At 32.7% G+C, this 14,728-nt stretch overlaps 1 protein-coding gene across 2 annotated transcripts; it reads right to left on the reverse strand.

The window, feature by feature from the left end:
• Nucleotides 1–1,285: 1,285 nt before the first annotated feature.
• On the reverse strand, nucleotides 1,286–14,465 carry LOC126715827 (vacuolar iron transporter homolog 4-like). 2 transcript variants are annotated; one of them, XM_050416633.1, is made up of 2 exons: nucleotides 14,311–14,465; nucleotides 1,286–1,973 (listed from the first exon to the last, which is right to left on the reverse strand). In XM_050416633.1, the coding sequence occupies exon 2, from the start codon at nucleotides 1,922–1,924 to the stop codon at nucleotides 1,340–1,342; it is 585 nt and encodes a 194-aa protein (XP_050272590.1). In that variant the 5' UTR covers nucleotides 1,925–1,973; nucleotides 14,311–14,465; the 3' UTR covers nucleotides 1,286–1,339. The 2 variants fall into 2 exon arrangements, with proteins under 2 accessions (XP_050272590.1, XP_050272591.1); XM_050416634.1 differs by having other exon boundaries at nucleotides 1,286–1,401; nucleotides 13,739–14,465.
• Nucleotides 14,466–14,728: the final 263 nt, after the last annotated feature.

Genomic DNA, 14,728 nt, shown 5'->3' on the forward strand with positions numbered 1-14,728 from the left:
TAAGATTACCCAATAACATTTATAAAAAGAAAAAAGGAAAAAAGAAAAAGAAAAAAACCCAATACCACTACCTTTTTAATTACAAACATTAAAGTTATGTGTACATGCAAATTGATATATGTCATTTAAAAAAAAAAAAAACTAGAAAGATTGCAACGCAAAAAGGTAAAACCTTGGAAGAGAACTCAAATCCTGTAAAGGGTTTTGCACTGTTGTTCCTCCGGCAAGAAGAAACTTATTCATGGTGAGGAATGATATCTAGAATAGGTTTAAATGGAAAATTGAGAGAGAGAGAGAGAGAGAAAGAGTTGGTTATATATATCTCAAAATCAAGTAAAGAATACCCTAAGAGAAGATTTCTTGAAGAGAGAACTCCAATAAGAGTCTTATTTTTGTAATAAATCCTGCATATTGATGTTGGGTACGCCTTTCCCTCCATGTTTTTTTTTACTAAGAAAATGATTACTAATTAAATGATTTGCAACCTTTTTAGGAATATAATTATCTGCTCTCTATTGTGTGGGCTAATGATAAATTTGTTAGAGAAGCCTAAAATATAATATGAACTTTTTCTTTATTATTTTTTTTTATGAGAGTAGACCACAAACTAAGAAGTCCTATTCTATTCAAAATCTATTATCAACTTTTTTTTCCCAAATGTATAAACATTTCACACGACTTTCATTGCGTGTTTTTGTATACAATACGAGCCATTTAATAGCATTTTTTTTCATGCATTATTTGAGCTCTCTTTGTTGTGATTTGAGCTTGAATTTCAATAAATTTTTTTTTTAATTTATTGCAATGACAAGTACACATAGTTATATATTTTAAAAATCTAATCGTTGGTTTGCATATTCTTTTTATTCTTAACATGTATTTCAAATTTCATTTAAATCAGATGTTAATTATTATTTTATTCACAAACATATTTTTTATGCACAAAACTATAAAATTAAACTTGAAGAATATTTGATTAATGACATAGTTATTGATTTTTTATTTTTTTAAAAATTTTGCAAATATCGAAAATATAATAAGAAAATGCAATTTAATGGTGAATTTTTCAAAATTCACATTCAATAAAAAAGATATAAGGGAGTAAATTTAAAGGGTTTCACTTTGGAGAGAAATTTTATCCTTAAGTTAAATGAGAATCAATGAATGCCATTATGATTGTTCTTTCACCATTTTGCATTATTCTCTAAGCTTTCATTTGACCGATAGAAATATGAGACTTTTTAGTTTATTTGTGTATGTAGTTCTACAAGATAGGAATGCTACAAGATCAAACATATGTTGAAACTAAGATAAAATTACTTGAAAAACTAGCATATGGTTACAATCCAGCGGAATCAAGAAGTTTGGTAAAGCCATAACTAACTCCCATGGCCACCAAACCTCCAAGTAACACCCTTAACGAGGACTTCACAGTCGTCCCAGCTGGAATAGAACCTAACCCTCCAAACAATAACAAGGCAAAGCTTACAACCGCTATTATCAACCCTACCCTCACACAATTCTTTACAAACTGTACCCCTAATAATAGCCATACACAAGCTCCCACGAGAAATGAAAATGCTGTGTCTATTGACAATCCATGCCAAGGGTTTGACAATTTCTCCTTCTCAGCGTCTAACTCCTCGACTCCCATGTTCTCAATGCTACACTCTCTCTTCATTTGTGCCTTATCTATGTAATATTGTGAGCAAGCTGAGATGAACTCTCCTATAGCCATACTACAAGCTCCTGCAACCAACCATGAAACTCCACTAAAGATCGCAGTCTTATCTTTTAAGACAGCTCCAATTAAAATCATATAGGATGGAAAGTAAAGCAACGCATCACTGTAATCCAAGATGGTGGTTCTTAGCCATTGTCCCCTTTTGGTGTGGCCTAGGTCTTGAGCTTGATTGGCTGCCATTGAAGAAATGTTGTGGAAAAGCAAAGAAGCTATGATTCTACGGAAGAAGGTTATGTACCCCTGTTTATGTACCCCTGTTCTTTCCCTTTATATCTGCATAATTTGTTTAATGGAAGAAATTGTTTATTGTTTATTGTGTTTGTTGTGAATGCAGTGCCTAAAACAGAGATGGGAGACACAAAAAAATCTAGTTGTCCCTTGCCAACTATGCGGTCTCCTCTGCCATTTTCACGATTACCCTTGTCATTGTTGCCTTCTGGTAGCTCACCCTCAGGATCACCGTCACCATCACTTTTATGCCTATTAAACAACGAGTGAGTGTTTGAATTTGTAGTTAATCATGTTTAATTATCATTGGGTTGATAGAATTTGTGAATCTATGTAATTATGAATTTGTGCCCATTAATCAATGAGTATGTGTAATAATGAATTTGTGAATGTTTCTTTTGATTGATAGAATTTCTAACTCCCAAAATTTTGAACCAATTAGGAGTCCGAAATCCCCAGTGGTGTTTGTGAATTTGTGAATGTTTGTAGTACTAATGATGCTATGATAAGACTTCTTTTGAATAAGCTTGATACTAGTTCTCTTATGCTGGGTGGCTCTGTGTTGCATATGAGATATGCTACACATATTTTGAATTTGATTGTTCAAGATGGGTTGTCTTTTATTGGTGATGGAATTGAAAGGAATCATGATAGTGTGATTTATTGGACTGGATCACCAAAAAGGAGGTAGAAATTTGATGAAAATGCACGCCAATTGTGTGTTCAATGCACCAAAGAATTGGTCCTAGATTGTAAGACATGTTGGAATTCAATTTACTTAATGCTTTCTACTGCATTAATTTATAAATATGTTTTCTTTCATATGGCTAAACGTGGAGTATTTTATACTTGTTTGCCACATGACCATGATTGGGAGGTAGCCAAAGATATTTGTGTGACTGAGTTTTTCTCTGGTCATAAGTATTCCACAACTAATATGTATTTTACTTCGGTGTGTGAGTTGAAAATTGCAATAAATGAATGGAGTTTGCCTTCAAATGAGATGATAAGTATGATGGCAGAAAGCATGCTTGCTAAATTTAATTCTTATTGGGTTAATGTTAATGTTGTTATGGTTGTTGCTGCTATCTTGGATCCAAGATATAAGATGAAGTTATTGGAGTTTTATTATCTTAGCATTTATGGTAATAATTCTGATTTGGAGATTTAAAAAAATTAAGAATCTTTGTAATGATTTGCTTGATGAGTATGGATATGTAGATGAGTCCCTTGTAGATAATGAAGGAAGTTCTCATATGCCTGCAAGTACTTCAAATCAAGTGGCACAAATGAAATTTAGGTTGAGTGGGACAATGTCATCTTTTGATTTATTTGTGAACAATAGTTCTCAAAGAAACATGGGAGTCCTAGAATGAAATTTGATCATTTCATTGATGAGGGAGTGTTAAAGAGGAGTGAAGACTTTTATATTTTGGCATAGTGGAAAAGTAATGGTATCAAGTATCCTACTTTACAAAGGATTGCAAGAGATATTTTAACCATTTCTGTTACAACTGTTGTTTCAAAATCTACCTTTAGCACTATTGGGAGACTATTAAGTCCACACTGTAGTAATTGACTATAGAGGCAATGATGTGTGCTCAGAATTGGTTATGGAGTGAAATCAACGATTAGCAATTGACTAATTTGTATTTATAAAATCATTTTTTTATATTAATATTTGCTAGTTATAATTTGATGAAGTTTATTCCATTTCTTAATTCATTGTTGTTGTAAGTTCTTCAACTATGCCTAGAGATTGTACACTTCAATCAATTCTTGATGATGGGGGGCTTAATGAAGAGGATGGGAGTTGTGTCACAACTGTGGAGGATTAGACTTTTTGTATTAATTTAGTAGCCTTTTTAATTTCTTAGACTTCTTGGACTAATTTGTTGGTTTGTAATTATTCTAAACTTGTCACATGTGGGATTTATTTTCTAGCTTTTTAATTTCTTGGACTTGTTGGACTTGCAATACTTATTTCTTGGACTTGTTGGATTTATTTTATTTTTATGTTTAGTAGGTGATTTTAGCTATGATTTATTGATTTATGATTAAATGGTTATCTTGACTAGGTGATTTATTGATTTATAATCTTAACTATGATATATTGATTTATGATATTAGTTATGGTTTATTGATTTGCAGATTTATAATTAACAAGTGATTTATTGACTTATGATTAGTAGCCTATGATTTGGATTGATTTGGCTTTTGGGCCACATTATCTAAGCTTGAATATGCACGCTTGAATCTAGGCAAAAATTAATTTGGGCTTCAATTCAAATTTTTTTTTTGGTTGGGCCACGATCTGGGCTGCGGATCACAGGTACCAAACAACAGCCTGAGCAACCAAACTTAACATAAATATAAAAACTGGAATTATTAAGAATGGTCAAATAAGCACTATTTGATAAAGTAGGTTTTATATATACACACACGGTTTTTTTTTTTTTGAGAAGCATATACACACACAATCTAATTCATTACAACAAAAACCTATGTATCTCCCAACATAGAATTTTGCTAAAAGTAAACCAATACACCAAAATATAATCTTACTATACAAGAATACTAAAATCCCATGTTTCCCGATTATTCATAACTTTATTACAAAACCTAATACATGCAACTCATATACTCCTCTAATGTAAACTACTTAAAAGTGTGCAATTGAAAGTACCACTACTTCACTAAATACAAAAATCAATCCAATTTTTGTTTGAGAAAATGGTGACACTCTCAAAAGTCAAAACACCATCCTCGTCACGTTTATTTGGGAGTTTGATGGCCAAGATCAGTACTCTTTGAGCCCACCATGACAAATTTGCTACAACACATCATCACATGAGATTTCTTTGTATCATTCTCCAAATACGAAAGGACTTGCTCTTTCTCCTCCTCGGTCTCAAGCTCCATGTTTGAGCAGCACATCATTACATTCTTCTTCTTAGGCTTAAAACCAACTTTCTTCCCTTTCGCTCTCTCTTTCTCTTGATGAGCCCCTTTGACAAACTCCACTTTTGAGCAACACATCCAGAACGACTTCTTGGAGAAAAACCTACATCTTTTCTTTTTCTTTTCGTTGAACATCAGTAGTTCAGATTCATAGGATGACATGTTAGCACTGGGTGGTGCAGTTGGAACAATGTCGTAACCCATTTTCTTTGTTGTTATAGAGAATGAATAAATCTCTTACCATGGATTGCTTTATATATTCAATGATTTTTACTTCCTTGCTAGTTAAGCAAATAGTCAATACACAAATTATTCAAACTTTGAGATTCGAGGATACATTGCATTTGCTGTATTTCTAATCTTTAAATCCCATTTGAATTAAAAAAATTTGATTAATTGTTAGGGGACCGCGTTAAGCAAGTACTTAACTATAATAAAGAAAAAAAAAAAGACATAATCAGCCTAAGTAGAGAGAGGATCAGTGATAGCAACTTATGCTGACAATTTTCTAAACTGAACATTCACATACTAACGATGACATTTTGTGGGTACTAGCTCATAGATTAACAATCGATAACTTAAGTCTATATGTATTTAATAATAAATGAATACAAAAGCCAACTTTGTAATATAAAAAAAAGGAAAAAAATAGCATTTGAGTATGCCATTGAGTTGAGCTGCAGTTGTGAATGCATTAGGTTCCAACATTTAGTCTCTATCTTGACTATTATTTTTTAACTAGTTTTTTACCCACGGAAACATTCAATTATAATAAAAAAAAGGAAAAAGTAAATAATTGTGTCAATATTTTTGTTGGATTATTATTATTATTATTATTCTTGAAATAGTATTGATTATTATTATTATTATTATTATTAAAAGTGTTGTTGTTGTTGTTATTTGTATAACAACTATGACACTTAACTTATATTGCATTTTGGGCATCCTAGTAGCTAGGCAAGTCATGTAGATTGCATGCCGTATTGTGGTTATCTAAAGATCATATATTTTAATCAATCTTCTGCTACTATATTGATCTATGTTGTATACGAAAATAAAAGAAACACAAATTCAATACGTACCATACAGATCTATTTATTCCAAAATAAAAGAAACACACAAAAAATCAAAGCCGATGGATCTTACTCCATAGACTTCTTCACTCCAAGAAGATTAGGAACGATGTACCTTCTCTGATTATTTTACTACTCCTTTTTGGGTTTGTCTTCGGAGTCTCAAATAAAAATGTTGATGCGACAGAGATTGTGAATAAACACATTCTTTAAATATACAAAGAATTTTACCACTTCTTCAACAATAAATTGAAAATTTTTTGTCAACCTATTATAAAAATATATTTGTGGGGAGAGGAATATAACCATCTCGTGGATTTCGGAACAAAGAAGGAATGCCATAGGGACACTCCCAAAATAAGATATTGGCCCAAGCCTTAACATTGAAAAGCCCAATCCCATGAAGTAGTAGGATGATTTGGACCAGCTATCGAGGTAATCCAAGGAACATCCTATCGAGAAGAGATCTAACGGATTCACAGAGGGAGCAATCTTGATCCCTTTTTCTTGAGAAACACAAAGAAGATGATATAGAACCCAAAGTAACAATCACCTTTGCATTAATTAAGTGTTTTTACCTAATGTCAGCCTCATTAATCGATGAATGACTAACTTAAACAATAAAGACACCCTAAAAGTCAATTTTCATGATCAAGGAATGGTAGGAGAAGTGTTAGATGGGACAAGCATCTTTTTGTCATTTAGCCAAGTAATGTACAGCTGGACAGGAGAAAGGAGGGGGGGGGGGGGGGGGGGAATAAAAGGATTTAGCCCACAAAGGAGGGGATCCAGAAAAATTGAGAAAGAAGAGCGAGAAAGAGAAAAAGAGAGAGCAAGAATCTATATTCACTTTTATTTCATACATTGTACTTGGGAAGTAGATTTTCTCAATCAAAGTGTCTTATTCAACAATCTTTGTCTTTCAGTTACTTGTCTAATCTTCTCATTATGAATTTTTTTTTTTTTTTAACCTTTTCTTAGAAATTAATTGTGTTGATCAAGAACTTTTTTTTCAGTTTGAGTTTTTGAGCTCCACAATATTTATTTGAAATATAACAAAGGAAATTGGTCTAGAGCTGCAACATTATTTTTGATGAATTGCAAACTGAGTCAACCTCAAAGTCGATATCCCAAGTATGAAAGGAACATATAAGAACTTTTATCTCAGCAACAATATGTCCCACATCATCATTAAGGAGAAGAGCAAATTGCTATAAGAAGTTCATGTACAGTGCCTTCCGATTATATAAAAAAAGCCAATCTCAGGAGCAAAAGCACAAACATGAAGTACCTCTATATATCTTTTGGTCCAGGAAAAAAAAATAGTATAGTTGTTACTCTCTTAATAGACAAAGCATATAACAACTGTTTCTTTCTTCATTGCAAAATAGTTTGATCTCTCTATCTCTAGCTTCAATCAAAGAACTACCTACTCTAAAGTTAAATTTGTCATAAGACTTTATAAGCTTAGCTTTATTTGCTACTCATTACTTGCCCACACACACACACGTACATAAATACATACATACCACACATTGTTTATATTATTATGAAAAACAAAATACAACAAAATAAAATAAATGAGTTATATGATGTAGTTATAAATAATTATTAGCGAAACTACATTATTGGTCTTTAATGTTTACCTTGTGAGTGCTATTGTTTTCTTAAAAGTTTCTAATGAGTACTATTGGTCCTTCAAGTTTAAAAATAAGAATTGTTTTTTTTTTTTTGGCTGAATAAAAATAAAAAATAAGAATAAGAATTATTAGTTCTTTGGTTAATTGCTATTAGCATTATTGCCTATGTGGCTAATGAAAAAATAATCTGGCATTTTTTTTTTTTAAAACTTTCATATAAGTCTATATGGCAATAGCCACGTTGGTGAATTTGCTAGGCTAGCAACTTAGCATGTGAGTCATTATTTTTTTTAAAATTATTTTGTTAAAAAAAATTCGACATATTTTCTTGTGACTTCCCCCCACGCTTTATCTTTCTCCTCTCCCAACGGGTGGCCCTTTAACTGTTGCTACCGTTGCTGCTACTTCAGCCACTCCCACCACCGTTCGCCACTAGCAATTAACAAACTGTCGTAGTGTCGTCGTTGTTAATGCATCAGCAGCACAAAACATCTCTATGTCCTTCGCCAATCACCGTGGATCTGCCCCGATGGCTAATCTTGAAGGATCTTTATGTATCTTTGTTCTTAAAATTTGTTTCCAATGGATCTATAAATAACATAAAGAGGTTTAAATATTTTTCAATAGTCTTCAAACATTTGAATGATTTTTAAGTATTATATTCAGATTTGCTTTCTTTTGCAAAATGTTAAAGATTTTTTTTTTCCGGCCCAACCAACCTTTGCAGGGATCAATGGTTGCCTTTTAACAAGAAAGGTTGTATGCATTGAATCCTTTTGTTGAGTTTCTTGCTCCCAATCAATAAATGTGTCCAATGAATCTTGAGAGAGAGAGAGAGAGAGAGAGATTTTTATAAGACTTTGTATGGTCAAAGGTGAATCTACTTACTTTGCCAGCAGATTGGTGTTGCCTTTGATGTGATTTGGTAGTAGGATTGGAGGTTTGGAAGACGGCGAAGTAGAGAAAGAGGAGGAAGAGAGAGGCTGAAGCCAATCTTCTTTTTTAATTTTTTTTAAAATATATACATATTAATTAAAGGTTATGTGGCAAAATTAAATAGCTGACATATTGTTACATTCCTAAGTTGTCACGTTAGTTTGTGTTTCGTTAATTACAGAGACAATAATAGTAACAGAGTTTGGGTAGGAAACAAACGCGGCATGTTTTCTGTCAAGAGTGCTTACTACGTAGCCTTGCCATTGATGGAAAAATCTGAATTGGGTGAATGCTCGATGGAAGATTGTAGAACCCCACTATGGAAGAAAATGTGGCAGCTCAAACTCCCCTCAAAGATCAGAATTTTTGCTTGGAGAGCATGCATGGAAGGACTGCCAACGAGATTGAATCTGCATAAGAGGGGGATAAACACTGAAGTGAACTGCCCTTTATGTGAGAAAGGTGTAGAAAGTACTAGTCATGCCTTACTGTACTGTGAAAGAAATTGGGATGTGTGGTGGAATTGGCATGAGTGCTCGATTAGCTTGCTGGCAGAGAATAAAACTTTTGTGGATGTTGCTTTGCAGATTTTGAGCAGGGGAACACCTCATGATCTGGAAACTCTTTGTGTCACGGCTTGGTCTATATGGTATAGAAGGAATAAAATGGTCCATGAATCCCTTTGCCTTGCTCCATCCCAAATCTGGGGGTTTGCGCAACGAACCCAAGAGGATTACAAAGGAGCTTTGGTTGTACACCAAATAAGACAGTAGCATTCAGATGTTGGGTGGACAGCACCACCCCCGGGTTTTTACAAGATAAATGTTGATGGTGCAATTGATGAGAATAGAAGGTTGTCCAGTGTGGGTGTGATCATTAGGGACTGTGAGGGAAGGGTAGTAGTAGCAAGAAGCAAGGTGTTGAATGGAATGTATGAAGTAGAAACAACTGAAGCTTTTGCAGTTGAAGAAGGTATCCTTCTTGCCCGTGAAAGAGGACTCAATCAAGTTGTCATAGAGTCGGACTCTTTGTCAGTTATCCAGGCTATCAATACAAACTCAAACATGGGAGAGCTGGGTTCAATTATTCAAGGAATCAGTGGCTTACTAAGGGAGTTTAGAAGCTGGAATGTGAAGCATCTGAAAAGGGAATTCAACAGAGCTGCGCATGAATTAGCACAGTTAGCAAAAGTTGCTGGGGCTACTCAGTCATGGGATGGAATAGACCCACCTTTGCTGCAAAGTTTGCTCATCTTTGATAGGGCGAAGTGTTAGTTTATTGTATTTTGTCTTTTCTCCCCTCTGTTGTACTTCAATTTCAGATTCAGTTAAATGAGAATTGAGTTTTTCCTCTCAAAAAAAAAAAAAAAAAAAAAATAGTAACAGAGTTAATAAGTCAGTTTGTGTTTTGTTAACCACAAAGACAATAATATTAATAGAGTTAACAGATTCTCAAAAAAAAAAAAAAAAAAAAAAAAAAAAAAACAGAGTTAAAAAAAAGACTAATAGTGTTTATTTTTTAAACTTAAGAATAGCACTCACTTGAAGCTTAAGAATCTAATTACGCTCATAAAATAAACTTTAAGGACTAATAATGTAGTTTCGTCATAATAATTCTTTGCTCGTCAATGTTGGCGCTTTTAATATTTGTGTTAGCATATAATTTAATTTTAAAAAAACTTTTGCTCTCCAAAAGCAATGAAAAAGTCTTTGAGAAAACAATGATGCAAAAAGGGGAAGGTTTTTGCAAATTAAGATTACCAAATAACATTTATAAAAAGAAAAAAGGAAAAGAAAAAAAAGAAAAAAACCCAATACCACTACCTGTTTAATTACAAACATTAAAGTTATGTGTACATGCAAATTGATAGAAAGATTGCAACACAAAAAGGTAAAACCTTGGAAGAGAACTCAAACCTTGTAAAGGGTTTTGCACTGTTGTTCCTCTGGCAAGAAGAAACTTATTCATGGTGAGGAATGATATCTAGAATAGGTTTAAATGGAAAATTGTGAGAGAGAGAGAGAGAGAGAGAGAGAGAGAGAGAGAGAGAGAGAGAGAGAGAGAGAGAGAGAGAGAGAGAGAGAGAGAGAGAGAGAGAGAGAGAGAGAGAGAGAGAGAGAGAGAGAGAGAGAGAGAGAGATGGTTATATATATCTCAAAATCAAGTAAAGAATACCCTAAGAGAAGATTTCTTGAAGAGAGAACTCCAATAAGAGTCTTATTTCTATAATAAATCCTACATATTGATGTTGGGTACAACTTTCCCTCCATGTTTTTTTTTTTTTTTAACTAAGAAAATGATTACTAATTAAGTGATTTGCAACCTTTTTAGGAATATAATTATCTGCTCTCTGTTGTGTGGACTAATGATAAATTTGTTAGAGAAGCCTAAAATATAATATGTACTTTTTCTTTATTATTTTTTTTATGAGAGTAGACCACAAACTAAGGAGTCCTATTCTATTCAAAATCTATTATCAACTTTTTTTTCCCAAATGTATAAACATTTCACACGACTTTCATTGAGATAAACTTGTGCATCACACCGACTAGTGACTAGTAATTGTTATATGTTGGATGCATGTTTTTGTATACAATACAAGCCATTTAATAGCATTTTTTTTTCATGCATTATTTGAGCTCTCTTTGTTGTGATTTGAGCTTGAATTTCAATAATTTTTTTTAATTGCAATGACAGGTACACATAGTTATATATTTTAAAAATCTAATCGTTGGTTTGCATATTCTTTATATTTTTAACATGCATTTTAAATTTTATTCAAATCAGATACTAATTATTATTTTATTCACAAACGTATTTTTTATGCATAAGACTATAAAATTAAACTTAAAGTTTTAACATTTGATTAATGACATGGTTATTGATTTTTGATTTTCTTAAAATTTTGCAAATATCGAGAATATAATAAGAAAATGCAATCTAATGGTGAATTTTTCAAAATTCACATTCAATAAAAAAGATATAAGGGAATAAATTTAAAGGGTTTCACTTTGGAGAGAAATTTTATCCTTAAGTTAAATGAGAATCAATGAATGCCATTATGATTGTTCTTTCACCATTTTGCATTATTCTCTAAGCTTTCATTTGACCAATAGAAATATGAGACTTTTTAATTTATTTGTGTATGTAGTTCTACAAGATAGGAATGCTACAAGATCAAACATATGTTGAAACTAAGGGTGAGTTTGGTTCAGCTTTTAGAAAAAGTGCATAATGAAAAAGTAGAGTTTTGTAAAAGTGCATAATGTAAAAAGTGGAGTTTCAAAAAGCTGAGTGTTTGGTAAAAACTGTTAAAAAGTGCATAATGAAAAAGCTGAGTGTTTGGTAAAAGCTGATAAAAGTGGCTTTTTGAGGGGTAAATGACCAAAAAGGACAATGTATATATAAGGAAATTTATTTCAAATTTTTTTTTTTTTTTATGTGAGTTTGTTTCATACTTAAATCAATTACTTCATCATACTTAAATCAATTTTTCTCTTTCTAAAAAAATTATTTTTTTCTTACCAATATTAGCTAATAATAATCTACCACTTAAGATTTATTGTGAAAGTATTGTAAAAATATTGTGATAAAAATTGATAGTAATTTTAATTTTAACATACTAGTAAAATTATTTTTTTCTCTTTCTAAAAAAATTATTTTTTTCTTACCAATATTAGCTAATAATAATCTACCACTTAAGATTTATTGTGAAAGTATTGTAAAAATATTGTGATAAAAATTGATAGTAATTTTAATTTTAACATACTAGTAAAATTATTTTTTTCTCTTTCTAAAAAAATTATTTTTTTTCTCACAAGTATTAGCTAATAATAACCTACTACTTAACATTTATTGTGAAAATATTGTGACAACATTTCCTTTTTTATCTCTTTTTTTCTCTCCACACACGTGGCTCCCCTTACTTTTTTTTTTTTTTTCCTCTCTTTTTTTCTCCTCCACACACGTACCCACACTCTTTTCTTTTTTCTTTTTTTTTTCCTCCTTTCCTCTTTAATTCATTTCTTCATACCACTTCCTCTTCAGTCCAGAACGTTCCACCACTCCTCCTTTTTTTTTTTTTTTTTTCCTCCTTTCCTCTTCAGTCCAGAACGTTCCACCACAGCTCTCCTTCTTTTTTTTTTCCTCCTTTCCTCTTTAATTCATTTCATACCACTTCCTCTTCAGTCCAGAACGTTCCACCACAGCTCTCCTTCTTTTTTTTTTTTTTTTTTTTTTTTTTCCTCTTAGCACTTCAAAACGAACGGAGGACTTTTTTTTTTCCTCAATCCTTTTCTTTCCAGAATTTTTTTTTTCATTCGTTCGTTCCATAGTGAGCTGAACCAAACTCACCCAACTCCAGAGTAAATCTGTATCCTTTTCTTTGCAGAATTTTTTTTTCCCGTCCTTTTCGTTCGTTCCTTTTCTTGTCAGATCAGCTTCTATTCCGAAGACGGCGATGGCGGGGACTGTTTCGGTGTCGATCGCTTTGATGATTGCGTTCCCAGCGTGTTCTAAGAGCCACCGGAACTCATCCACCGCAAGATGGGTAACAAACTCCATTTGAAAGATTTTGCTACATTCTGATTTTTTTTTTTTTTTTTTTTTTTTTTTTTTTTGCATTTTGAGGAATCCTAATTTGCAAAGGATTGATTTTTTTTTTTTCCTTAGCTGATTTGGGAATTTATTATAGATTTTTTTGTGTTTGGATTTGGAAATTTGTTGGGAGAGCAGAGAGATTATTTGGGAATTTGTTATAGATTTTTTTTGTGTTTGGAGTTGGAAATTTATTGGGAGAGCAGAGAGATGAGATGAGAATGGATGATTTATCAAGGATAATTTCGTAATTTTTGGAAGAGCCCAACGGCTCAAAATCAAAACGCGCATAAGTTTTTGTTTATGGACCTCCAGAGCTCCATAAACTCAAACGCGCGTTTCTTCACAAATATAAAACGCAACTTTTTCCAAAAAGTTGCGTTTTATACTTACCAAACACTATTTTCGGTCTGGCTTTTTTGAAAACGCGCGTTTTGAGCTGAAAATGCTGAAACAAACGGGCACTAAGATAAAAAGACTTGAAAAACTAGCATATGGTTACAATCCAGCGGAATCAAGAAGTTTGGTAAAGCCATAACTAACTCCCATGGCCACCAAACCTCCAAGTAACACCCTTAACGAGGACTTCACAGCCGTCCCAGCTGGAATAGAACCTAACCCTCCAAACAATAACAAGGCAAAGCTTACAACCGCTATTATCAACCCTACCCTCACACAATTCTTTACAAACTGTACCCCTAATAATAGCCATACACAAGCTCCCACGAGAAATGAAAATGCTGTGTCTATTGACAATCCATGCCAAGGGTTTGACAATTTCTCCTTCTCAGCGTCTAACTCCTCGACTCCCATGTTCTCAATGCTACACTCTCTCTTCATTTGTGCATTATCTATGTAATATTTTGAGCAAGCTGAGATGAACTCTCCTATAGCCATACTACAAGCTCCTGCAACCAACCATGAAACTCCACTAAAGATCGCAGTCTTATCTTTTAAGACAGCTCCAATTAAAATCATATAGGATGGAAAGTAAAGCAACGCATCACTGTAACCCAAGATGGTGGTTCGTAGCCATTGTCCCCTTTTGGTGTGGTCTAGGTCTTGAGCTTGATGGGCTGCCATTGAAGAAATGTTGTGGAAAAGCAAAGAAGCTATGATTATACGGAAGAAGGTTATGATAATGAGTCCATGGAGGACACGTTCTCTGGTTATTTATAACGCAAAATCTAGAGTAGGGATTTAACGTAATCTTTTTGATAACCGGGATTTAACATATGACCATCTTTAGCACTCTTTGTAATATTAAAATTAACATATTGAGCAACTCATTCTCTCGGAAAGCTTCTAAAAAGAATTGGTCAAAATCCACAATGAATTTTTTATATCTAATCCTAGTATCGATGACATTTTGTGGGTACTAGCTCGTAGATTAAAAATCGATAACTTAAGTGACACTCTATGTATTTGATGATAAATAAGTACAAAAGTCAACTTTGCAATAAAAAAATAAAAAAAAAAGAAGAAGGAAAAAACAACATTTAGTCTGTCATTGAGTTTTTAATTTTTAATTTTCATAGTATTACAACTTA

The sequence above is a fragment of the Quercus robur genome, chromosome 2 (genome assembly GCF_932294415.1).
Source record: "Quercus robur chromosome 2, dhQueRobu3.1, whole genome shotgun sequence".
In the NCBI taxonomy this organism is placed as follows: domain Eukaryota; kingdom Viridiplantae; phylum Streptophyta; class Magnoliopsida; order Fagales; family Fagaceae; genus Quercus; species Quercus robur.

Bases quoted from the DNA above. Each gene is read 5' to 3' on its own strand.
- LOC126715827 (XM_050416633.1), bottom strand. From the start codon at position 1,924: ATGGCAGCCAATCAAGCTCAAGACCTAGGCCACACCAAAAGGGGACAA.